This window comes from Haliotis rubra, unplaced genomic scaffold (genome assembly GCF_003918875.1).
Source record: "Haliotis rubra isolate DU_JTF1 unplaced genomic scaffold, ASM391887v1 Scf180, whole genome shotgun sequence".
Classification (NCBI taxonomy): domain Eukaryota; kingdom Metazoa; phylum Mollusca; class Gastropoda; order Lepetellida; family Haliotidae; genus Haliotis; species Haliotis rubra.
Window position 1 is genome coordinate 69,354 of NW_025765781.1, and position 27,999 is coordinate 97,352.

The 27,999-nt window shown below is 41.8% G+C and overlaps 1 protein-coding gene across 1 annotated transcript; it reads left to right on the top strand.

The window, feature by feature from the left end:
- The first annotated feature begins 77 nt into the window (after window positions 1-77).
- LOC124273411 (E3 ubiquitin-protein ligase Bre1-like) lies at window positions 78-27,998 on the top strand. The gene is made up of 19 exons (XM_046708670.1): window positions 78-160; window positions 835-1,029; window positions 2,578-2,745; window positions 8,939-9,008; window positions 10,779-11,036; window positions 12,053-12,237; window positions 13,233-13,457; window positions 16,119-16,244; window positions 16,615-16,788; window positions 18,182-18,317; window positions 18,712-18,833; window positions 19,592-19,818; window positions 20,623-20,707; window positions 21,414-21,596; window positions 21,932-22,060; window positions 22,905-23,077; window positions 23,331-23,508; window positions 23,887-23,988; window positions 24,795-27,998. Exons 2-19 carry the CDS (start codon window positions 922-924, stop codon window positions 24,969-24,971), a joined length of 2,826 nt encoding a protein of 941 aa, XP_046564626.1. The 5' UTR covers window positions 78-160; window positions 835-921; the 3' UTR covers window positions 24,972-27,998.
- Window position 27,999: the final 1 nt, after the last annotated feature.

A 27,999-nucleotide genomic window follows, 5' to 3' on the forward strand; every position in this document is an offset into this window, starting at 1 on the left:
TGATACAAATGCAATATTGAAGTTATAAACCTCTTAAAATACCGTTTTCCATATATCTTTTCAATTTATGGAGAGCAATTGATTATGTATTGAGAGATACCATAAAGTAACGGCTGGGTATTTTTAGAGAGTTTTCAAAATGGCTGCCGTTTTGTGAAAAGTCAGTGTAGTTGTTATTTTTCTTCAGTAAAGTATATATAATGAAACGCTGAAATCCTGCGTTTACGTTTCATCAACGAATTGTGATGAGAATTATGTTTAAAACGCCCATAATCGATTTTTACCCAAAGCGACAGTGTTTTTGATTTTATTAATTGATGATCTTTGTGGTGTTTAGTGTAGATTCAATCTGCAACTTTTCAACCCAAAAGTGCACCTTTCTGTGAATTTTGCTGACAGTAAAAGCAGATTTTGAAGTAGCCATGAATTGACATTTAATTTTGTTGTATGTATAGACATATGCAAATATATCTTTTGTTTTCTTTCATGTCACTATGTTTCATTCAGATGAAATGTTCAGCAAGATTAGGATGGAAGTTTTAAAGTGTCTCTTTGCTGGTCACAGTAAAGCAACACATTTTCATAATAGCTCACACTTTTCAATTTTCGTGTTGTAGGAACAGACAAGAATGGTTAGCTTAAGAATATGTGCTTTTTGGATTGTGAATTCTGTTTTACAAGCAGACTTTTCTAAATTGAATGTTATGCCTCACGATGAGGGCATCAGATTATACTACAAAATGTCTTGATCTTCAAATTACAGAAGTTTACATCCTTTTCATCTGTGTATCACTTCTAAATGCCATTCAAAAACATTATATTTCATATTTGCAGGTGTTTTTACAACAAGAAGAAAATGTGAATATCCTTCCAGCATGAAGTTATCAAATTTATGATTTGATTGTCATAAAAACCATAGATATGGCGACCAAACGGCCAGCAGATGATTCATCTGGGTCAGCTGGACCTGCTGCCAAGAAAGCTCTTACCAGAATTGAACCTCTCAAGATTGGTCCAATATCAAATCTGGTATGATAATGTTGTGAATTTTATAACATCCATGATTATATTGTGCCAGATCCACACCCTAAAAATGCTCAAAGTGCTGTATTATTACCTTGTCGATAGAGTTTTGGATTTGATCTGAATAAATATCACTATGGTCAGACAAAAGTGTCTGTGAAAGTAACAAGCCATCCTTACAAAATATGGAGCCATCAAATGGACAGTCATAAATTTGTTTTGTGTCAGTATATGGTCATGATAATATATTTGATAAATACTGAGACTTTCGAAACATGCCATCTGTGTGATTAAAGACATTTGGAAGAAAAGCAGTCTTTTTAATTAAGAAATACAGTTTGCTCTACCACCATGTATAGTGTAATAAAGCACACTTTCGCCCTAATCTATTATAACGTTAAAGCACTCGGAAGCAAGCGTCCTCGTGCTTTAACTATAATAGTTCAGGGCGAGAGTGTGCTTTATTACGCTATACATGGTGGTAGAACGAACTGTAGTTCTTTTCTAAGATGCCAAATTTAATACTTTCTAAGGATAATTACGATTAATCTAAGGCAGAAAACAGACGACGGTGTCGGTGACCTAAATTAAGAATCCTGGCACAGGGCTAACTGGCGCACTGTTCTATTGATGTGTCTGCCCCCCTACGTTAAGATGAATGTTTCCAGAAAAACAAATGATAAACAGTTTGATGACGGTTTACGATTAAATATCTTCTCTAAATGGGGCAGGGGGGTAGCCTAGTGGTTAAAGCGTTGGCTCGTCACGCCGAAGACCCGGGTTCGAATCCCCATAAGGGTACAATGTGTGAAGCCCATTTCTGGTGTCCCCCCTTTCTGGTGTCAGTCTTCTTTAAATTACATCTACATTCTAATTACATCTGTGATTAACGTGTAGACCATCTGGGGCAATATGAATGTCTCATTTCTACTACCATCGTGTGTTTAGATCAGTAAATCCAGATGAAGCTGAGTAGTCAAGCGACATTCCACGATTGCATTGTGGGAATGTAAACATTGCGAACGTTACCGTGTAGCTGAAAACTTGAGTCGAATTGAGACATTTTAACAGTCGGAAAACATAAACAAAATGAATCCACCAGTGATGCTATCTGTGTGAAGCAACTGCGAACCAAGAAACGGGATGCAACAGAGTAGTTTACTGTAGGAGGCTGTATGAGGCGATGACAACTGACGTCGCTTACATTGTGACATAATGTAAAAGTGTTCGACTACGAGGGGGCAGACTAGAATGGCGCAGTGACACCAATACATTGTGACGTAATGTAAAAAGTGCACATTATCGTGTGATAAAGTACTGTCAGCACCTTTGGTCTTTCATTGAAACATCTTAGAATATATGTTTTTGCCTAGAAAATAATACGTCTCAGAATCTAATTGTAATCAAATCATCATGACAATTTGGCTGTATTTTGAACTTGTGCAGTCATCATAGATGCATTATGTGGTTTTGTTTGTTTAGAAAGTACAATTTGTATGGCAAACTTACTCAAATTACTGAAACAGTGTTGATGCAAGTGGAATTGTTTTTCAGGAGGAACTAGATCTCAAAGTTTTAGTTTTTCAAAACAAGAAGTTAGCTGAAAGAATTGAACAACGTAAGCGTGCAGAAAGTGAACTACACAAAAGAATTGAACAGCTAGAAAACCGACAACGTACTGATGATGCTGTACTTATGATAGTTAACAGATACTGGAATCAGGTGAGATTTATTATAAAGTGTTATCATGTTTATGTACAAGCAGTGTTCCAAACTACAGTTATAACTAACTCAAAGGGACCACTCAAGTTTTGTACATTTTAAATATTCATGGTTTGTTTTATGCACTTTGACTAAAAAATGCAGCAATTGATCATTACCAAATAAACAGTTATGTCTGTCAGTTCATAATAAGCATGTTCATTATAGACATATAAGCATACTGTAAGTGTATTCATTCTCAAGTGTATTCCTTCTCAGAGGGAAGCTATTTCTTAGGGGCCCTTGAAGAACCAGGTTAGAATTGGTCTTCAGCAACCCATGCTTGTCGTAAGAGGCGACTAAAGGAATTGGGAGGTCACTTCCTTGTCACTTGTCATTTTATCCCAATGTGTAGATTGGTGCTCATGATGTTGATCACTGGATTGACTCAATTGTTTACAGACCACATCCATATACCTTGAATATTGCTGAGTGAAGTGTTATACAACAAACATTCTTTTTTATATATTCCTCCTTGGGGTACTTATAAGCATTTAAATGTCCATTTAAAATCCCTACGACAGTTGTAACAATATTTGAATAAAAATATTTACAAAACAAAAACTACGTTTTGTCTTGTGAGACCACCCTTACAGGGCCCTCCGGCCCCCTACAGCCAAGGTAACTCTAGACAGTAACCTCGTACCTCACTTTCCATGCTGAATGACGTCAGACAGAATGTGGGCAGGTGGGCGGGCGTACCCCAAGGAGGAATATATTCTAAGAATCTGAAACCTCTACAGGTTAGTTCGATTCTTTTTTACATATTCCTCCTTGGGGTACTTATAAGCATAAGACAGACTCCTAAAGACGGAGCTAAGGAGTGGCATTCTGTCTGCAGAAACACCCCCGACAAGAAGTGGAATTTCCCAAGCTAAATATAGCAGAAAAAGCTCACTTACCCGGTCACGTGTCCACCATAGCCAATCAGGCGGGGGCATGAGCCAGGGTCAGGGTCGAACATATTATAATTTGTGAGACCACCCTTACAGGGCCCTCCGGCCCCCTACAGCCAAGAGCAGGTAACTCTAGACCGTAACCTCGTACCTCACTTTCCATGTTGTCGTTTACTGGCAAGACGTGGGTCCACTTCCAAGAAGGTTTAATTTCCCAACACGAATTATGAGTGTCTCAGAAACAGCAACTGTATGTATGGTTCTCTTTTTTCCCTGCATGGGCGATTTGGAGACTTGTTCTGAACTTTTTCATTCATAATTTCTAGTTGTAACTTGGTACCTGTCGCGGTCGGCTCGCCGAGTGCGTGTCAAGATGGCGGACAGGTCCCTTCGCTAGCCTCACTGTTCATTGGCTTCCCATGTGGTTTTTCAATGTTACGTGTGGTTATAGTAATTTTTATTTATATGTTGTTACATGTAGGGCGTTGTTCCTCTGCTGGCATTTTCTATCTTACGCTAAAAGTCGTAATTGTTAGTTATGTTCCAGTGCGTATTGCTTGTTATTGCCAACTGTATGCTACGTTGTCACATTAGTTGTGTTGCCCATGCATGTTTTTTCATATATGTATGTATGGGTAGATTGCTGCACAGGTTTTTTACTTGTTGCAGTTTAAATCCTGTACTTCGTGCCTCGCTGCCTTTCCCGTGCGGGATACGCACGAGGTATGTTTGAGATGTCTCATGCAGACTGATCATGAAGAAGAGGGGTGTCCGGCGTGTGAGATTTTCACGCCTAAGTCCAGGCGGGTGGACAAGCTGTTTAACAGCAACCTGCTTTGGGCGGGGGGTGATATCTGGGCTCAGGATCCCCCGTCCAAACGTTCACACAGTAAAAAAAAGGGGTCTGGGGGAGCCGCTTCCCATACGGAACCGGCTCCCAAAAGGGCTAAGGTTACCAAGGAGGCTTTGGGCTCCCGTGGGAGGCTTTCGCACCTAGCCGGGTCGCCGATGCACGCCTCCGCATTCTGCTTGCGCCGCCTGTGGTTGTCCGTGGAGCGGTATTCGCCGGCCACGCAACAGGCGCTCCTGTCTTTGCCTTATACCATGGGGTCCTCCCTGTTCCCTGGGGCATTGCAGGTTGTACGGGAGGCCGCGGAGGCCGTGTCTACCTTCAAAGACTCTAAGCCTTTATTGGAGCAGCCCTCCGCTCCTAGCCAACGGCCTTCCCCGCTCGCTTCCGCTTATCCTTTTGTCCCGGCAAAGGAATCTGCAAAGTGGACTGCCCTTTTGCAGTCCAAGAGGAGCAAGCGCGCAAGAGGCAAGGGCAGACCTGCTCAGTCGCAGCAGCCTTTTCGGGGCAGGGGAAGCCAGCCCAGGCTTCCCGCTGATTCCTTCCCCAAAGCCCTTATTGCCCCCCACTCACGCAAGCGGAGACTTGCCGACTGTGGGGGTGCACTGCCTCATGCCACGTCCCTGTCGTTGGCCGGTTGTCCCTATTCCTTCGGGAGTGGGAGGCAGCCACCACAAATCCCTGGGTCCTGTCCACGCTCAGGGATGGCCATTTGCCACAGTGGAGGCGAGATCCTCCGTCCTTCTCCGGGGTTCGGCACACTCCTGTGCCGACTTCCCGAGACAAGGCGGACATGCTCCGTGCCGAGGTTCAGTCCTTACTGAACAAGGCAGCCATCGAGGTGGTTCCTGTGGGTCAGCAAGGAGAGGGGTTTTACTCCACCTACTTCCTAGTGAACAAAAAGGACGGAGGGTTCAGACCCATTCTGAATCTCAGAGGGATGAACAAGTTACTGGAGGTGCCGTCTTTCAGGAATCAGACACTCAGATCAGTGATCTCCTCCGTCGAGACAGGGGATTGGCTTACGTCAATCGATCTCAAAGACGCATACCTCCATGTTCCAATGCACCCCGAGTTCAAGAAGTACCTCCGGTTCTCCTTCGACGGGACGTGCTACCAGTTTCGTGTGCTCCCCTTCAGCATCTCCATGGCGCCAAGGGTGTTCACCAAACTTATGCTAATCCCAGCTCAGTTAGCCAGGTCTCAGGGCAGGTGTTGTTACCCGTGCCTGGATGATTGGCTTCTCAGGGCCTTAGGTCCTCAGTTAAGCAGAGCCTCCACACTGTGCGTGATGGATACTCTGGTGTCACTGGGCTGGATTATCAACCTCAAGAAATCAGACCTCGTTCCGATGCAGGATCTAATATTCTTGGGGGCCAGATTCAACACGGAGCTAGGGATTGTTGTCCTGGGCGAACGCTCAGTCTGCGGCCTCTGGTCGGAGCGGGAAGTCAATCAATGTGTTAGAACTGAGAGCAGTCCGCAGGGTGTTCGAGAGCTTCAGGGTGTTTGTTCAAGGCCGTGTGGTTCGTCTAGAAATGGACAATCAAACGGCCATGTCTTACATTCTCAAGCAAGGCGGCACAGTGTCTCCGTCGCTCCTTCAGGAGGCGTGGCAGTTTCTACTGTGGTGCGATCAGTTCAACATTCGGGTTTTGCCTGTTTATCTCCCGGGGGTAGACAACGTCCGTGCAGATGCACTCTCACGGCGTATACTAGCCCCACACGAGTGGATGCTCGACCGGGAGATATTCGGGATTATCTCCCAGTTGTTCAGGTCGTTCCAGGTGGATCTGTTTGCGTCTGGGGTGACGAACCAGATTCCTGTGTTTTGCTCTCGGATTCCGGTTTCGAGGGCTCTAGCCAACGACGCCTTTCAGCTCGATTGGACGGACAGGGTACTGTGTTCGTTCCCCCCGATACCACTGATTTCCAGGGTCCTGTCGCAGCTGACCGCACAACCAGCTTGGCTACTTGTGCTTCTGGCACCCTTTGGTCGGCACAAAGTTGGTTTCCGGTAATTTCAGGTTTCTGGCTCAGCCTCCTGTTCTATTACCTTTTCGACCGGACCTCCTATCCCAGAACGGAGCTTCCCACCCCAATCCCAGGATTCAGTGGGTGGCTTGGCCGCTGTCAGGGATCGCCTCCGCGGCGAGTGGAATTCCTGCACCAGTTGCAGACACAATTCTGGCTTCATGGAGGGATTCGGCAAGCCGCTCAATATGAGGATAGATGGGCCTGTTATTCGCGCTGGTGTGTCAACAGGGGGATTCTTGATCTCTTTTCAACAGATTTAGTCTCTGTTTTAGAATTCCTCCAGTCTCGGTTGGACGCCGGTCTAGCAGCATCAACTGTTCGACGATATTCTACGGCTATTTCTGCGTTTCATATTCCTGTTGACGGTGCTCTCTTGGGGCAGCACCCTCTTGTACAGCGTTTTTTAGCAGGCGTGGACAGAGTCCGTCCGGTTGTCCGGCGGATTAGTCCCCCGTGGGACTTGTCAATCGTTCTTGATTGGCTGTCCGGTCCACTGTTTCACAATCTGTCGGCTCTTTCACTCCAGCTTGTGACGTGGAAGACGGCGTTTCTTGTGGCGGTGACTTCAGGCTAGCCGGTTTGGCGATATTCACGCAATGTCAGCCGATCCCGCGCTTACTGTTTTTCACAAAGACAGAGTTAGCATACGGCTGCCTGATACTTACCGTCCTAAGAAGGATAGTCCCTTCCATGTGACGGTGCCTATTGAGCTCCCAGCTTTCATTCAGCCTTCCCTGCCCGGTACCTCTCTACGACGTGCTCACGTCTTAGATGTCCGTAAGACACTTAAGGCTTATATCAAACGAACAAAGGGTACCCGTAAGGATAACCAATTGTTTTGTTGTTATGGCGGGGTTCAGACTGGTCTTCCGGCGACCAAGCAAACCATTTCTCGGTGGCTTGTCTCTGCCATACATATGAGCTATACTCAAACAGGGCATATACCGCCTGTAGGGTTGAAAGCTCATTTGGTTAGGGCAGTTGCCACTTCGAAAGCTTACGCTGCAGCCCTGCCCATTGAGGAGATCTGCTCCGCGGCTATTTGGAGCCGTCCGAGTATCGCTTCATCCGTCATTACCAACTTGACAGACTCTCCAGTGAGCGTGCTCGGTTCGGTCAGTCAGTTCTCTCCAGTGGGCATGGTTCCACCTCTCTAGCCGATTGAGCTTTCGAGGATTTTATTATGTGAACCATTATATGCCAATTTTAACACTGGTGTTGGGTTTTAAAAAATCTTGTTTACATATCCCCTTGGTGACGGGTTTTATGTGGTGATGGTTTTTTATTCCCATGTCTTTTGCATTCTGCTCTAGACTTACTGGCCTTGGAAACTTTGCTTAATATATATATATTAAGGCATTTCGTTTCTGGCGGCTTATTGCGGGACCCTTATCTTCGCTTCCGAGTAGATTACGGGAGGGAGGGTTTATCTCGTTTGTTTGCTTTAGCGAGGTTTCGTTGGCAAATTATAATATGTTGTATCATTGTGTTTCTGCAGACAGAATGCCACTCCTTAGCTCCGTCTTTAGGAGTTTGTCTTATGCTTATAGGAGTACCCCAAGGAGGAATATGTAAAAAAGAATCGAACTAACGTGTAGAGGTTTCAGATTCTTTGAATATATTCCTCCTTGGGGTACGCCTACCTGCCCACATTCTGTCTGACGTCGTTCAGCATGGAAAGTGAGGTACGAGGTTACTGTCTAGAGTTACCTGCTCTTGGCTGTAGGGGGCCGGAGGGCCCTGTAAGGGTGGTCTCACAAGACAAAACGTAGTTTTTGTTTTGTAAATATTTTTATTCAAATATTGTTACAACTGTCGTAGGGATTTTAAATGGACGTTTAAATGCTTATAAGTACCCCAAGGAGGAATATATTCAAAGAATCTGAAACCTCTACAGGTTAGTTCGAATTTCTTGGGGTGTCCAGTATCTGTCTCAGTCTTGTGTTCAGTATCCTCGGTGATCAGGCTCAATGGCCAGGGTTGTTGCTCAGTATATTGTTCACTTGATGTAAGAGGCAACTAGTGGGATCGGGTGTTCAGGCTTGCCGACTTGGTTGACACCTGTCATTGTATCCCAACTGCATTGATCAATGCTGATGATGTTAGTCACTGGAATGTCTGGTCCAATTCAATTATTTACAGACCGCTGCCATATAGCTGGAATATTTCTGAGTGTAGCGTAAAACTAAATTCACTCACTCACTCACTATTCACTTGGTGGTCTTGTTTAAACTTGACTGATTCCAGGCCACTGTTATAATGTTTGAATATTGCTGACTGTGGCATTTAACATTAAACTGCTGTTCCTAATTAAATGTTTCTACGGTGTTAACATTTTTAACGTGACGATTCCCCATACATATGTTTTCAGCTTGATGAAGATGCACGTGTGTTGCTGCAGAGATTTGATGCTGAAACAGCTGATGAAAATGAAACCAAAAGTATGAACACATTTATAAAATCAGGGTTTTACCATTACTATCAAAATGATCACGTTTTACAGCTCCTTGCTGGTAGTATGAGGGCCCTATAAAGTACTGAAACGGTGTAGTGTAGTGTACGTTCAGATAATTACCTTAGATAATACCTTAGATAATTACCTGGAATGAATCAGCAATTATGATAACTGCTTGGTGAAGTAAAAGACACAGACAACTACTCTTGATATGCTGTAGGTGTGCTTTGGGTATTTAGTTAATCTGTTTTAGATTTAATTACTAGTTTTAAATTTGAATCTGGGATAATTTAGTTATTTTACTGTCCTTCGTTGACAGGTTTTTACAATTTACCATTAATTACTATGTATAAAATTAATTGTTCTCAATACGATATGGCTGCAATATTGCCGATGTGACGTTAAATTTTAACGCACTCACTCACTTTGGGTATTTTACGGTATTTGGCAATTGTGCATCACATAAAACCCTGATAAAATATTTTTTAACTCTCACAGTTTCAGGAGAAGACATGACAATTGATCATTTAGTACATTATGCAAGCTTGGACATACATTAAATGTGTTACTGACATCAGGAGTATTCATAATTTGGTTACAGTTTGTACACAGGGATACAATGGTGTAACTAAAATAATGGTCAGTACAAGCCATGCAGTCCAGCAGTACATGTTGACTGACCACTGTCTGTAACTATTTTATATAAGGCGGCAATAGTTTCATCATCATTGCCTAATCTTGATTTCATAGAATCATTTTAGCTGATCTTTACAACTTTGGTTTGACTTAAATTTCTTGCAGTTACTGCATCCCTTCAACTGTTTGCTGTTTAATATCAGTTTTGATTACCCATAATGTTAGAAATATTTGACTTCATAACAACTGTATATGTACAAATTCAAATCAGAATGACATACTTGAAACAATGCCATAGCTGAAGATGTTGATGTCATTTGACATTTGTTGTTTTCCAAGACCATGCAATTTCCATGTGCAATTTCTAAAGGGGAGCTAAAAAGGATAAAAAATAAGTAACGGTAGTAGAATTATAACACTTGCATGTGTGTCAAACTGATTTCACAAAGCTCTTGCTTGGAAATACAAGAATTGTGATATTTAGTTTGTAAAATCAGTATGACACACATGCTGATGTAATAATGTCTATAGATTTCACTAGCTGGAGCTACAAATTCAAATTTTGGGCAGTATTTTGATATGTGTCCCATTTTACGAGTTAAGGCACTTAGTAAAAAACTTAGGTAAATCCCAGATGTTTTCAATCTGTTTAAGACCAAGAGCCATTCAAGGATGTAGAAGAGAGGTATAAACCCTAATCATGTTAATATAGCTGGCAGACCACTGTTAGACTGTTAATAGTGGTATTTAGAAAGTCTGATGTGATGTGCTGGACCTACTTTAGTCCGGCTCGCTGACTTAGTTGACATGTCATTGTATCCCAGTAATGTAGAACGATGCTCATGCAGTTGATAACTGGATTGTCTGGTCCAGACCGGAATATTTCCAGACTGCTGCCATATAGCTGGAAAATTGCTGAGTGTGGCGTTAAACAACAATCAATCAATCTATCGATCACTCATATTGCGAAATTCGGTTAATTACCTTGCTAAGGAGGAAAAAGAATGCCTGCATTCAAATGAACATTTTACTTCAATTTCGAGAGGATCTGTACAAAATACTAACAAGGATGGGAAAAACAACTTATCATAGTATCAGCATGTTTGCTTCGTCCCCTCAGATGAGAGTGATGAGACGACAGCGTTTCTTGCGCTGCTGTCGACGTGGGACAAGCAGGAACTGGAAGAGAAGCTGAGTCAGAGGGTGGAGTTCTCAAAGCGAGCAATCGGCAAACTGCTCCAGGCCTTCGACCGACTGCTGCAGAGGAACGAGAAGCTTCACAAGGTCCTAGAGAACAAGGCTGAGAAGGACAAGGAAGATTTGCTGGGGGTCGTGGTTAAGCCGGCCAAGGATTCAGATGATGAGGATGAAGAGAAAGGTAGGACATTTTTGTTTAGTGTTTAAAGTAGTCATCAATATTACAGATATGTTAAGTGGGCCTGTGAAAAATGGAATGTGGACATGCAAATCAGATGTTTATCAGCAAGGTCACCATGTCCAACCACCAGATTCATTCCATGCTTTGTATGACAAGTCTAGGCTAGTGGGGCTGTTCTAAGCTTGAATCCTCATGGAAGCCAAGATGTGTTCAGTGTTAGGAGTAAAGCAGTCTTCTAGGAGAATAACGTCAGTGTTCGAAGTAGTTGAGATATCAACTGGATCTGTGAACACTGCTAGATAGAAAAGATTTTTTGATAACTGTGTGCTGGCTCATCATGATGAGAACAAGGAGGTAATCCCATGACGGATTTGTTGTCAAACTCGGGGTAAGACTCTTGCAGTAAGTGTATGTGAGTTTCAGCAATATTCTGGCAGTATCATGGCAGGGAACACTAGAAATGACTTTCACACACTGTTTCCATGTGGGGACTTGAGCCTCGATCTTCCTCATGAAGGGCGGTGGGGTAGCTTAGTGGTTACTGCGGTCACTCTTCACACCGAGGACCCAGGTTCGATTCCCAAATGTGGTGTGTGCTTTCATGGTGGAGTTAAAAAACAGGAACCAAGTAGGAACAGAACACTGTGGCGGGGGATATTGATGACCATGTCTTGTGGATAATCTAAGGATATTCATTTAGCAATTGTCAAGTCCTATGATCTATATCAATATCAATATCCAGCTCCTACTATCCAGGGCCTAGATTTTCGAAGCTCTCTTAGTGCTAAGATAGTCGTAAGTGCCATGCATTAACATTAACTTAAAACTATCTTTGTGCTAAGAGAGCTTTGAAAAACTAGGCCCAGATGAACAGGTGTCATGATGTCCATAGTAATGCCTGTTAACTACCTATAGACATTTCCTTCAGTAATCATCCTAGAGACTATACATTATACGTATTACCAAGGTCCAGGTTAGCAAGGGTTAAGTGTGTGCTGTACTGTATTCCTCTATAGACGATGACAAGTCTGATGAGGACAAGAAGGATGAGGAGGATGGGAAGGAAGACGAGACACAGAAGAAGCTGGCGGAGATTGAGAGTATGGTGAAGGAGGAGCTGGACCACTTGCGGAAGGAAAACAAACAGCTGCACAACCTCGTCACCAGCCTGCATCAGCGTCACCATGAGCATACACTCAAAGTAAGTTACCATTATGTTGATTAGGGGTGGTGGGTAGCCTAGTGGTTAAAGCGTTCACTCATCGCGCCATAGACCCAGGTTCAGTCCTCTGCGTGGGTACTATTTGTGAAGCCCATCTCTGGTGCCTCCACTGTGGTATACTTGAATATTGCTAAAAGTAGCGTAAAACTAAACTGACTGACTCATTCACTTACGAGGGTTTAAATGTATGTATACATAAAGAACAAGTCAAACTGTTTACTATTTTTAACTATTTTTAAGTTAAGCTTGCTATTGGTATTGCCAAAGGCATTTGATTGAATCATGACTTGTGCCATGTTAAAGATACAGCATGTACATTCTATAATGTTGTAGTTTTGTTGATTGCTCGCTTTAACAAGTCACAGGTGAGGGAGCAGTCTGCAGATTTAGCTTGTTCAGTCACAAATCCATAGTTTAGTCAATGTCAGTTTGGTCCAGTAAGCTCAGCATAAGTCCACATAACTATTCATACATTAATTTTATATGCCATTATATCACTGAAATGATATTGCAAGCCACACGAATCTAAATCTTAATGAGTCAAAGCGAGATTTTAACTCTTTCATTGAACAAATGCTTATAGTTATTTATTATTTATTTGTTATCTTGATGAAAATCCTTACAGCTTTTAGGAGAATGATGCTAGTAGTACAACTGCATACATACTTTAGTGTAATAAATATTTAAAGGAACATGTTTAATATGATTTAGTGTATACTCATAGTTCTTGTTTCTCTATACTGTTTAATAGCTTAAAAAACAAACCCATATGTATATATATTGTATGATTAATGGTACAAAATCTATGATGGTGGAACTATTTTACTAACTCCAGCAATATCTTTGTACCTTCTGTACACCAGTTGATTTAAGATCAGTTTCCTTATAACTGTTTGTGAATCAATGAAATAATGTATCGAGATGGACCACAACTGGATCTGTGTAAACAATGTTACTACCTGTCTCTGTTGTAGATCTCCGAGCTCCAAGATCAGGTGACAGCGTCCGAGACTGAGATTGCAGAGATGAAGAACAAGGTGGATGATCTGGAATATCAGTTTGAGAAAGCAGATCAGCGGTGTGAGAAACTGGATAGACATTTGTCAGAGGCCTTCTCCAAGCTGAGGAACTATGAGGAGACGACTGGAGCCATCACTGTGGAGGGAATCAAGAGTATCGGAGGAGTTTCCAAAACTAGGGTATGTTTTGACTGAAATATGGCAATTGTTGCAGATGTTCACCGATGAAACCTTTAGCTTGTTATCCCCCGCTGGGGGAGATAGTATTAGGCTACGTCCGTCCGTACGTACGAATTGGAATATCTTAAGAACCGTTGACTAGATTCTTTTCACCTAGGTTCATCACAGTATAAGAAAGGTCCCAGCCAGGTTTGGTGACCATGACCTTAATTTCAAGGTCACAAGGGGACTTTAACGTTTTACTTTTGTCAGCGAGATATCTCAAGTACCGTTCACTAGATTTTCTTCATATTCAACACCAAGCTTTATCTAGGGAAGGCGTAGGGCCCAGTCGATTTTGGTGACCTTCACTTAATTTTCAAGGTCACAAAGACACTTAAGATTTCAGCATGTTAAATTGCATGTTAAGATAGTCAGCAAGATATCGCAAAAAACATTCAGAGGATTTTTTTCATATTTGACACCAAGCTTCATTCAATGAAGGCGCAGGGCCCAGTCAATTTTGGTGACCGTCACATAATTTTCAAGGTCACTGCGACACTTTGAAGATTTCAGCATGTTAACCTGAATTCACTGGATTTTCTTCATAGACTTTCAAGACTTCCCTTGAATTTTTTTCATTAAGCAATTTCTTTAGTACCAATTTTGCATATTTCATGTCAAGATCAAAGTCAGTCTTGAAAATATTTGTGTGTTTGAACAACTAAAGAGCAAGATATCAAGACAGGTTGACTGGTCATGTTTTGTTGACATTTAACTTCATCTTAAAATTTCATTACTTTTTAAGTTTGATTTGATAATTTGCGGCGGGGGATTATGTCATCTTAGTGACAATGCTTGTTGGCTTTATGTGTGCAGCCAAGTACAGGTTGTTGTCGTCCTTGCTTCAGGTCTTGGTCAAGAGTTGTGTTCCTTGTCAGTGCCTGGATCAGCTGATCATGTTGTCTCCAGTTGTGACTGTAGTTTTGTCTGCACCTTACAGAAGCTTATAAGTTTCATCTCAGACCTGTATTACTATTGGCTGATCTCCCTTATTGGACTGACACGCCATGATATAACTGAATCCTTTCAAAGCAGTGTTAAACACAACACACTCAGGTAGTTTATTGAATTAGTTACCTGATAAGTATGTCCTGAAAGTTTGAATGTTGTTTGACTGAATTTGTCGTGATATCTGCAACTCATTAGATGCTATGTGTGTTGTGATATCAGTGGCTTGTTTGACTGAGTGTCTTGTGATATCAGCAGCTTGTTTGACCAAGTGTGTTGTGATATCAACACCTTGTTTGACCGAGAGTGTTGTGATATCAGCAGCTTGTTTGACCAAGTGTCTTGTGATATCAGCACCTTGTTTGACCAGTGTGTTGTGATATCAGCACCTTGTTTAATCGAGTGTGTTGTGATATCAACATCTTGTTTGACCAAGTGTCTTGTGATATCAGCACCTTGTTTTACCAAGTGTCTTGTGATATCAGCACCTTGTTTGACCAGTGTGTTGTGATATCAGCACCTTGTTTAACCGAGTGTGTTGTGATATCAACATCTTGTTTGACCAAGTGTCTTGTGATATCAGCACCTTGTTTGACCAGTGTGTTGTGATATCAGCAGCTTGTTTGACCAAGTGTGTTGTGGTATCTGCAACTTGTTTGGCCAAGTGTGTTTTGTGATATCAGCAGCTTGTTTCACCGTGTTGTGATATCAGCAGCTTGTTTCACAGTTTCACAAAGTGTGTTGTGATATCAGCAGCTTGTTTGACCATGTGTGTTGTGGTATCTGCAGCTTGTTTGTCCAAGTGTGTGCGTGTGATATCTGCAACTTGTTTGGCCAAGTGTGTTGTGATATCAGCAGCTTGTTTCATCAGCTGTGTTGTGATATCAGCAGCTTGTTTGACCAAGTAGTTTCACAAAGTGTCTTGTGATATCAGCACCTTGTTTGACCAAAAGTGTTATGATGTCTGCAGCTTGTTTGACCAAGTGTCTTGTGATATCAGCACCTTGTTTGACCGAGTGTGTTATGATGTCTGCAGCTTGTTGGACCGAACGTGTTGTGATATCAGCAGCTTGTTTTGACCGAGTGTGTTGTGATATCAGCACCTTGTTGGACCGAGTGTGTTGTGATATCAGCAGCTTGTTTGACCAAGTGTCTTGTGATATCAGCACCTTGTTTGAAGAGTGTCTTGTGATATCAGAGGCTTGTTTGACCAAGTATGTTGTAATATCAGCTGCTTGTTTGACCAAGTATGTTGTAATATCAGCTGCTTGTTTGACCAGTGTGTTGTGATATCAGCAGCTTGTTTGACCGAGTGTCTTTTGATATCAGAGGCTTGTTTTGACCGAGTGTGTTGTGATATCAGCAGCTTGTTTTGACCAAGTGTGTTGTGATGTATGCAGCTTGTTTGACCGAGTGTGTTGTGATATCAGCAGCTTGTTTGACCGAGTGTGTTGTGATATCAGCAGCTTGTTTGACCGAGTATGTTGTGATTTCGGCAGCTTGTTTGACCGAGTGTGTTGTGATATCAGCAGCTTGTTTGACCGAGTGTGTTGTCGGCATTTGTTGTGCAGCTTGTTTGACCGAAAGTGTGTTGTGATATCGGCAGCTTGTTTGACCGAGTGTGTTGTGATTTCGGCAGCTTGTTTGACCGAGTGTGTCTTGTGTTTGCAGCTGGATGAGATCCTGTCGGAGCTAGAGGAGCAGCGAGAGCTGGCCACCAACCGCCTGACGGAGCTGGAGAAGCTCAACAAGGATCATCAGGAGGCCTGCAAGGAGGTGGAGAAACTCAAGATGGATGTAAGAGTTTCTGGTGTTTCAGCTTAAAACCTTGTTCAGCAGTACGCTTACTTATTATTACGGGGTTAACGTGGTGAGACTGGTGTGAAGACTGTTTAGTTTTGATTTTGTATTTGCATTTGTTATTTAGTATCAACAAAACAAGCTAGCTAAATATTTGATTTATCACTGGTGAAATTCAGCCTGTAGTATTTGCTGTGATGATACAATCAGTGAGAATTGAGAATTTGACAAAGCAGAGTTAGACACAACAGTGTTAATGTGTATTGTTATGAGTCATTATTATATTGTCGGAGGATGGGTGAAAACTCCGCTCACTCCTGGCACGAGTCCAAGATTGCAGACCCATCATCTGTGTCTTCTGTTACAGCTTCAGCACCTGCCCGAGGCAGTCATCATCGAGACGACGGAGTACAAGTGTCTTCAGTCCCAGTTCTCTGTGCTGTACAACGAGAGCATGGCCATCAGAACACAACTGGAAGACGTGCGCAACCAACTCCAGAACAACAAGAACGGGCATCTGCGTCACATTGAACAGATGGAGGTATGTAGCCTTTTAGTGCAGGGATTTCACATGGTATTTGAGGTCCTAAATTTTATGGTCAAGTGGATAAACTCCATAAACTCAGATTCTGATGAATAGTATGTAATAAGTGTATCGCCTCTTCTGATCCTAGTGAGGGCAACAGCATACCTTAAGGTTAAAGTGTTCACTTATCATGCCAAAGACCTGGCTTCGATTCCCCACATGGGTACAATGTCAAACCATTACCTGTGTCCCCCGCTGTGATATTGCTGGAATAGTGCTATGTTTTCACTCCTTTCTTGTTCCTTATATAAGTGCCTGAGTTTGTTACTACAGGGGACTATAGTTCGCATATAAGGAAAGCCTGGATTTGCTCTCTGTTGCTTTTGCCCACATTCACATAGCTGAAAAAAATTACACATTGATTCATTAGGGGTTGCTATAAGTTTGATATGTTATCTTAGCTTAGTTATGTTAAGGTTTGTGAAGGGTGTTGTTATGTGAAAGATGTTGTTATGTTAAAATGTTGTGTCATGTGGAGGGTTGTATTATCTGAAAGGTATTGTTATGTGAAGATTTGTGTTATAAAAGGTGTTGTTATGTAAAGAGTTGTGTTATGCGAAGTGTTGTATTATGTGAAGGCTTTGTGTTATATAGAGGTTGTATTATATGGAGGATTGTGTTATGTGGAGTGTTGTGTTATGTGAAGGGTTGTGTTATGTGGAGGATTGTGCTATATGGAGGGTTGTGTTATATGGAGCGTTGTACTATATGGAGATTCGTGCTGTATAGAGGGTTGTGTTATATTGAAGGTTGTACCATATTGAAGGTTGTACTATATGGAGGGTTGTGTTCTATGGAGTGTACTGTTTGGAGATTTATGCTGTATGGAGGGTTGTGTTATATTGAAGGTTGTACTATATGGAGGGTTGTGTTCTATGGAGTGTACTATTTGGAGATTTGTGCTGTATGGAGGGTTGTGTTATATTGAAGGTTGTACTATATGGAGGGTTGTGTTCTATGGAGTGTACTATTTGGAGATTTGTACTGTATGGAGGGTTGTGTTATGTTGAAGGTTGTACCATATTGAAGGTAGTACTATATGGAGGGATGTGTTCTATGGAGGACCATGTTGCAGAGTGATGAGCTAGTGTGCCATGTGTTATATGGACTGTTGTCTTTCATGGAGGGTTGTGTTATATGGAGGTTTACGTTGCAGAGTGATGAGCTGGCGTGCCATGTGTTATATGGAGGGTTACGTTATATGGAGGTTTACGTTGCAGAGTGATGAGCTGGCGTGCCATGTGTTATATGGAGGGTTGTGTTATATGGAGGTTTACGTTGCAGAGTGATGAGCTGGCGTGCCATGTGTTATATGGACTGTTGTGTTATATGGAGGTTTACGTTGCAGAGTGATGAGCTGGCGTGCCAGAAGAAGCTGCGGACAGAGATGATACAGCTGGAAGACATGCTGGCACAGCTGCGGAAGGAGTACGAGATGCTGAGGATAGAGTTCGAGCAGACACTTGCAGCTAATGAACAGACAGGTCAGGTTCACACAGATCTCTTCCAATGAGCTATCATGGCAATCCCAGCAACCCATAATAGTCAATTTAATTAATTGGGTGGTCTGTCTTAGCTTTGATCTCTTGTCTGAACCCGACAAGATTATTTACAGACAGCCATCATTTAGCTGGAATGTTGCTGAGTGCAAAGAAATTAAGAAACAAACTTCAAATGACCACAGGTTACTAATAAGTTCATGGTGTCACCAAACATATTGTGTCATTGGTCTTTCTTTTAATCTGTAGTTCACTTGCGGAAAATTTGAGTGGACGGCAATGTCAATAATTTCCAAAAGTCTAACATCACAGTTTTGGCATTCTGGTTATATTTTTGTTAACGCAAAGACATCAAAACACATCATCCACTCCTTCACAGGCACCATCAACCGGGAGATGCGGAACCTGATCCAGTCCCTCCAGAACCACAACCAGCAACTCAAGATGGAGTCGGCCAGGTACAAGCGCAGACTGAAGGAGACGCAGGTGGAGAATGCCAGGGTGAGGATATATAGATATCTGTACATGCGTGGTCATAGTGTGTTTCAAAGACAGGCTCAAACTGACCTGAACATGCTTGGAAGTTCCTGTTGAGAAACCCTTGCCTCAGACCAACCAACATGATGAAACCTGATAAACAAAGGACCAATTCAAATGGCCAATGCTGCAAAGCAGCCTCTGAAACCAAAAGTGCAAACAAAAACCACAAACAGCCAGTTCCTCCCAGCTACCCACCACCCTGATAAGTGGAACACGAGGAAGACTGTTCTGAGCCCTAACTGGACTTATCTTCAACCTTAGCACAATACACCCTGTCAATAAATATAAGTTAAAGTCATGGTCATCATCATCAGCAGTCATACTGAGTATTTGTTTTCGTGACTGTGACCTAGGAAAGTAGATGAATTAGGCTCTGGACATTTATATACAGAGTGGGGCTGGTGAATTGATGCAGAGTCAGGAGGAGAAAACGATGCAGCAATAGAAAAAAACAACAATGTTTTTACTTCGACATGTTTCTTATCAAATGGAGCAACTACTACCACTGGAGAACTAAGTAGACTGTTTTGTATCAGGTAACAGCTGTAATAAAAATGGATAAGCAGATAGGGTAGATCACTAGAAAACCCACGAGATAACTTGATTAATTGGATAACTAGATAAACCTAGTAGATCAACCAGACAGTGACATACTTTTGTGTGGTCTCAACTCGTGTAACTATTTTCATGATGATTTTACACTGGGTGCTGTCTTACAGTTAAAGGCTGAAGGTTCCGGATCAACGTCATCAACTCCCTCATTGTCGTCGGACACGAAGGAGATCAAGGAGGAAGCCCCCGTGACCACCCCGCCAGCCACCATCAAGCTGGAGCCAGAGCTGCTGCCGGTGAAGAAGGAGGAAGATTTATCAGATGACATGGCGGAGTACCGTGAGAAGGGCAAGACGGACTCCGAGGTCATCAAGGAACTCCGGGCACAGCTCAAGTAGGTGCACAGATGAGAATTAGAGAATAACCAATGAGATGCAATGTTTTACAAGTTGTCTGTCATGGGTGAATAAATGGGGAGCAGATAACAGATCAGTGTATTCCACTGATAACCATTTTGTGATTTCACGAACAAAAATGTCAGTCATTTTTCTTGGCAGTGAGGCACTATGAGGTAGTAAGTCTACAACTGACCCACTGACTTTGAAAATCGGGTAATGCACATTGCCTTTAGTGTTAGAGAAGATGTGAAGTGTATTCCGACAGGTTCAGATTCACTGTAAAATTTGATGGGAAGACTATAATAACCCATATAAAAGAGGGTTTCATGTTTAGCAGTATACACGGCGTGTTTATTAGAAACCTCACAGGTCAGAGTTGTGTCCCTTGCATGAAATTTTGAAATCAACATTTGACAGATGGGACGACTATTTGACGTTTGTATTCCTGTTAGTCCCTATAAATTGCCACTCGTGAAGATCTGGGTTAGAATTGGTCTTCGGTAACCCATGCTTGTCATGAAAGACGATTAACAGGATCTGGTGGTCAGGCTTGCTGATTTGGTTGAAACATGTCCTCGTATCCTAATTGTGTAGATTGATGCTCCTGCTGATGATCACTGGATTGTCTGGTCCAGACTTGATTATTTACGTGATTTATTGAGTGTGTTATCAAACAACAAACCAACAACCCTATAAATTGGCATTTTAGTTTTGTTTAGGGAACAGGCTGTATCTGAGTAATGTAAAGTGATATAGCATTAAGATAGCTCCAAGTGATTCAGTGCATGGTATGTATACAGGAAGGCCCAGGACAGTCAGAAGGAGCTGAAGCTGCTGCTAGACATGTACAAGAGTGCACCCAAGGAGCAGCGGGACAAGGTCATGGTACGTGGTCTCGTTAACATAGTCGCTAGTACGGAACCTCTGTTACGTGAATGTAATTAATGAATTAGAAAACAGCTTTAGAACAGGCTTAGTATTAAGTAAAATGTTGCTGAAAGCGGTGTAAAACTAAGCTCACTCACTCACTCACTCATTTTGATACCTACAGCCCCACTAACAATAAATGTGTCCATGTGATGGTGTTTCAGTTGATATCCTCAATATCGATATATGTGTCCATGTGATGGTGTTTCAGTTGATATCCTCAATATCGATATATGTGTCCATGTGATGGTGTTTCAGTTGATATCCTCAATATCGATAGATGTGTCCCTGTGATGGTGTTTCAGTTGATATCCTCAATATCGATAGATGTGTCCCTGTGATGGTGTTTCAGTTGATATCCTCAATATCGATATATGTGTCCCTGTGATGGTGTTTCAGTTGATATCCTCAATATCGATATATGTGTCCATGTGATGGTGTTTCAGTTGATGGAGGGGCAATGGGGTAGCCTAGTGGTTAAAGCGTTCACTTGTCACGCCGAATGCCCGGTTCGATTCCCCACATGGTACAATGCGTGAAGCCCATTTCTGGTGACCCCCGCTGTGATATTGCTGAAATATTGCTAAAAATCGCCATAAAAGTCACTCTCTCTCACTCACTCACTCACTAACTCACTCACTCACTCACTCACCCACTCTTTCAGCTGATGGCCTCGGAGAAGAAGTCTCGTCAGGAAATGGAGGAGATAAGGGCACAGATCAAGAAGATGCAGGAGGCGGAGAAGAAGGAAAAGAGGAAGCTGGCAGAGGAAGACGCCATCAGAAAGATCAGGAAGAATGAGGAGACAATCTTGGAGCTCCAGAAAAACCTGGCATCTCAGAAACAGGTAGACCACATGAAGATGTTTGATGGAAATAGTGCCTGTAGGCACTCTGAAGGGGAAACTGTGTAACAGATGGTTTAAAAAAGAGTCTAAGACTATTTTAGGGAATACTCCAGATGACTTCTCTTCCTATATTCAGGCCCAACTTTCACAAAAGTAAGCAGGGTTTTTTATGAATCTGAAAACCAAGAAAATTGGAAGTATGCAGCACAGAAGTTAATCAAACTCAGTATTGGTTCGATTTCACAAAACTTTATAGAGAACATCGGTCCTCATGTGATCTTATTGCACCCTCTACATGCAAATGAAAGACTGAGCGAGGAGTGTTTGCTTCTCAGAGAGAAGAGGCCTTGCTGAATGACCTTGAGGTCACCGGACAGGCATTTGAGGACATGCAGGAACAAAACACACGCCTCCTACAGCAGCTCCGGGAGAAGGACGACGCCAACTTCAAACTGATGTCAGAGGTAACACGTCTAACTGGCTTATTTCATACTGAGTGAGTGAATGATTCTTAGTGCCTGTGTGAATATGCAAGTCTCAACCAAGCACTCTTGTGGCTGAAACTTAGATGCTGGAGCGATTGATAATGATCGGTCGATCTCATGTCAGCGATTGTCGATAGGCTCAGGAGACTAATTGATATTCATGAAAATTAATCATCAAATTAAACTTTAGAAAGTATGTTTCTTATTATGTTTGTTAAATCAAGATATAAATAACTGATGCAGTTTCGTGACTTGTGAAACAACATCCTTGCATGCGTGTCTCAACAGGAAGTATCTTATTGTTTCCTAAGTGTCCTAGATTGTCGTGGGTATTAATTTGTGCCTGTTACGTTTCCTCAATGTTATGATTCTGTCTCGTTATTTGCCCACAAGAGTTTTGTGGTAGAGTGTACAATTACAATTGATTATTTATTGATTACTCTGGTCTGATTATCAATCTACAAATTATAAGCGATAACCCACACTGATAACAAATACTGGTTGGTGAGTTTTGTATCTGAGTGGGGAATCCATGGTAAACTGTAGCATGATATATATTGAAATCTCAGTGGGCTGACATAAAGCCTTTAGTCAGAAGCTGACATATGCATGTTGCCACCTTGAAGGCAATGTTAAACCATCAATAGTAAACTATAGCTTTTAGGTATGTACATGCAGATGTAGTGAATGTGATCTCTTATGCTGCAGACAATAGCCACAGGTCCACCATGAAAAATGACAGGACCGTTTTCAAAGTGAGTGTTTTTGACTAAACGTGAAATCACACAATAACCCCGTTCATCTCTCCTGTATCGCTTTGTAGCGGATCAAGTCGAACCAGATCCAGAAGCTGCTGCGAGAGGAGAAGGACATCCTGGTGGAGCAGGTGTCGACGCTGCAGCTGCAGGTGGAGGCGCAAAACGAGGTGGTGCGCAAGCTGGAGGAGAAGGAACGCATACTGCAGAACAACCTGTCTACAGTCGAGAAGGAGCTCAGGTAACAGGGGACAACCAACATTTGTTTGTTTGTTTGTTTGTTAGTGCACTGAACAATGTTCCAGCAGTATGCAATTTGGATACGATGATACTCATAAAGTCAGCAAGCCTGACTACTTGATCCCATTAGTCACATGGCAAACATGGTCTGTTTGAGACAAATAGCCGTAATTGTGCTAAGTGCTCAAATATTACTGATTGAAGCCTAAAACAACATTCACTCTGACCATGCCCTGTTCTGCCTGTCTCAATAGCTTGACCCAGCAGGCGATGGAGATGCACAAAAGGAAGGCAGTTGAGAGCTCCCAGACAGCTGCTGACCTCAAGCTCCACCTGGACAAGTACCAGTCCCAGCTCAAGGAGGCCCAGGTTGCTGTGGCCGAGAAGACAGGTGCTCTCGAACAGGAGGCATACAAGTATAAGAGAACTCAGGTTTGCAGTCTTTACCCTCTTCTGAATGTAATTCCTGTATGTGTTCTCATGTATAACCATATGGCCTATAATTCTGAAGATTTGTATCCCAGTTGTAGTGTCAGTAGAATGTGCTCCAATATTTACGAAGTGCTCATGAAGTTAGTTAGTTACGCACACACCATCAGCTGCAACAACATCATTCTCTGAGAGAGAGTCGCTGTGTAGGTGCAACTGTATACAATATGACCTCAGGTTGTTCCTGGAGAATTATTAGAGGGACAAATACACAACAAATTGAAAAGACTTTTTAGATTCCAATAATACGACATGATCAATAAAGTCAATAGTTATCCAACTTCATCTTCAATGTACAAGTGAGTGTTGTGTTGTGTGCAGGAAGAGATAGCCAAGCTTCAGCGTAAGCTTGAGAGGAGTAAGAAGATTGAGATGGCCGGGGCTGCTGACGAGGTTCTGCTGGAGGAGATCAAGGAATATAAGGTAGCTACACACATATGTACTTGTGACTGTTGTCACTCTCATGGACCACCTGGTGGGGTTTCCAGGGTAGAATAGGTCCCCTCAGCATCTTGATGTTATACCAGTCCAGATTTTCTGGGATCTCAAACCATGTGCCCTTTCCAATTTAGGATTTAACAAAGTTGTTTCTGTTACTTTAACATTATCCATGATTCCTTGAGCTCATATCTGACGCTATAAATGTTATTACCTGGTGGATTATTTATAACAAGAGTGAATGAGCTTGGTTAAACGCCATTTTGAACAGTCTTCTACTTATGTCAGAGCTTGTCAGTCTAACCTGAAGTAATGCATGTGTCATGTCAGGGGTGGAAATAACCCATTGCCCGACGTCCGAGTCCAGTGTTTTTTTCTGTCGGGCAAGCAAATTTGTATATCACAATGTACCGGTGTCCAGTTGACATTCCAATGCCAATTATGTTGTGTATTTAAAAAATCAACAAGAAAACGGCTGGTATAGTGGAAAAATTATCAGGGCAAGTGATTTTACATGTGCCACTGTACCGAAGTACACTAGCAATTTTAAAGTTATTTCCACCCCTGCATGTATTTACCACATTGGTGAAATGCACAAGCATGGATATGGTGCTGACAAACCTAGATACTTCAATGAGCAAACCATGATTTGAACCAGTGATCTTAGGCTTCTGGCATACCAAAGGGACGCAACTCTGCACAGAAATTCATATGCCTTAGACAACCACTCATGCCTACTTTTCAAAGAGGAAGTTTGTCTGTATTTCAATGATATGTTTTTTGTGTTCCAGGAACAACTGACCTGTCCCTCTTGCAAAGTTAACCGGAAAGATGCAGTGCTCACTAAATGTTTCCATGTATTCTGTCTGGAGTGTTTGCGAACTCGCTACGAAACCCGACAACGGAAATGTCCAAAGTGCAATGCTGGCTTTGGAGCCAATGACTTCCACAGACTGTATTTGACTTGATGGAGGGAGCTGTGTGCTGCTCAGCACTTTAGGAGATGACTTCATTTCAGACTTGTCACAGGTTAAATCTTTGTCCAAACTTCACGGGTTTGTATGCATTCTGTTTCTCCATCACCCATCAGTACATGTTGTTCCTGTGGGAATTCACAGTTAAAATAGTCTCATGGTAAAGTGGTCTCATGTATCTGTGGGTGATGGAGAAAAGATTATACAAATGGTGAAGTACTTGTATTGGCGATGAGGTTCTGTCTGTAGCAAAGGTTCCATCGTTAAAAATGACACAAGCATTTTGCCATCCTCTGTTATCCAGTGTGCATTATCTTCTTTTTATTATCATCGATACAACCATAATGATATGGACCAAACAGTGCTATAGCTATGAATTAAGTCTTATTTGAATGACATGTTCTTAACAATAACAATGCAGTCAGATCACAGATTTTTATTCATTTTGTGGAAAGTTATTTACACCTGGGATAGACATATCATCACTTACTTCCCAAATGAGTGAATTTGGTGTTTTGTCAGCAGGGGCACTCGAGAAATGGGATTCACACATTTGACCCTTGTTGGACACAAACACATACTTCGGCATGACAGGTGAAGGCTATAACCACTAGGCTGTCCCACTTTCAACCACTTCATAATTGAATCTGTGAATGTGTCCAGGGCATTATCATTGTCACTTGATATACTACTCCACTTTTAATAAGGATATGTATATCTGTCTGTTAAACACAACACCGACTCATGTGTCATTTGACTCTCTTTTAAATATTCTATTATCCTTATCAAAGAGTGAGTGAGTGTAGTTTTACGCCACTTTTAGCAATATTCCAGCAATATCACAGCGGGGGTCACCAGATGTGGGCTTCACACATTGTACCCATGTGGGGAATTGAACCTGGGTCTTCGGTGTGACAAGCGAATGCTATAACTACTAGGCTACCCCACTGCTCCTTTTATCCTTATCAAATATTGAGTGGTATATATAATACATTGGATAGTGGAGGATGGCATTTTGGCTATTTGTAATGATTTTATCACAAAGTCATCATTAAGCATTGTTCCATTACATCATATTTTACAAATGCTTGTGAAGCATATCAAAAAGTGATTAAATTCAATTTCCATCAAATAACCTTGAATGGTGGCTTTAGAAGCTCTGACTGTCATAAGTTCTGTGTAATCAATCTGAATTAACCATATTAGCATTAGCACAGATGTTAGTTCACACTGTTGATAGCGTTTATCATCTTGAAGTACTAATGGCGTCATTTCATTAACTTATTCGAATATCTACAGGTTGGTACATTTCCAGTACAGAATCATACGGATATAAATACTACTTCAATATTTATGTTTCATTCGATGCTTATTGTGCTAGGTGAAGTTGTGAGGACACGATAACATGGAAGTAGGCCTGTGTGAGACACCCAATAACATTTATGTGATGAGATTCATTTCTTTATTTTGACACATTTCAGCTCGAGGCATTTTTCATTCCTATTATGTGTATGGTGTCTTCAACTTCATTGTATTTTGGACCCTAGTGATGTATTCTGGAACGATACCATTCATATCTTGATAGTAATGTTACTCTAGGCTCTTAACTTGTATACAAGAGCCCTTGCCTCGCCTAATGAAACCCTGTAATTTGGTTTGAGAAACATTGAACATAACTTCAAAAAATATTTTTACAAGTCATTTGTACTGTTCTACAATACCATTCTTATTAGTGTGGGTATTTCATGGGTTAGAAAATAGAACTTACCGGGGCCTACCTTCCTTTCCTTGTTCAATGCAATCAGGATGCTCATGATGTTGATCACTGGAATGTCTGGTCCAGACTTGATTATTTACACACCATCGCCACATAGCTGGAATATTGCTGAGAGCGGCGTTAAACAACATACCAGGCGTTAAACAACATACCAACCTCGAAGTCGATGAGTCGATACCAGATAATATGACTTCATGGACAACAACTTCCTCAAAGCAATCGTAACCTTACGACCTGTCATAACGCTGTAGTTTACTATAGGCTTATGAACGTCATAGGGCTTACAACGTTTGGAGGATCGGGGCCCTATGATTAAGTTCAAATTGTATACTTAATTCTAAGGTGGTTTAGAAATAGTATGTTCAAATTCTTAAAGCATGTAGCATTGAAATATGAGCCTTTTTTTTGTAGATATTGGAAGGTGATGAAAATATTAGTAGACAAGACAGAAAGTTCGTTTGATTTTTCTATTTGTGTACAGATTGTTAGTTATTCTGTCATAACTTATAGTTAGGTTTTACTCATACAAACATTGAATCACAATGTCGTCAATGCCTTTGAACTGTATGGTTTTTAAGACAATAGAAATGTAATTCATCATCCAAAGTTCACATCCACAGAAGATACTACCAGATGAAATGTCATCACAGCTCTTTAGAGATCATTGTGATGTCAATGGCTCCCATGATGATGTAAGCCGATTCCAGGCTCCATTTGCGTGTCGTCAACTTGCACCAAAGCCTGTAAATGAGAGGTGGAGTTCAGCTTAACCATGGGGTCACAATCTAATGACAACTCTATGTTCTTTGCCGGGGAAGAATGTCAGCTCTTTTACACTCTGTCATTGCTTACAAGCTGAAAAAATCGAAAGAATGAGTTTGGATGAGAACAGATTCTCAACTTTGTGTCTTTTGATATCAGTGTTTTATACTGTCATGACTTGTGTTGATATGTTTGATGTCATGAGACACTGAGGTGAGATTTCCCCTGTGTATGTAGAAAGTGAGTTTGGTTTGGATTCTGGGTGGAATGTTTGTACCTATTATCATCGCCTTAACTGTATCCTGTGTGTTACACAAGCATGTTTGTACACAAGTATGACCTGCTGGAGTTAGTATCTGTGAGGTGTATCCTGTATCATGTACCATGTGTGTAAGAAAGCGTGGGAGGCGATTGTATGCTGTGTTGAACATCCTCGTCTTATTTTCATCAACTCTCATCACAATAAACCAATACCAAAGAAAT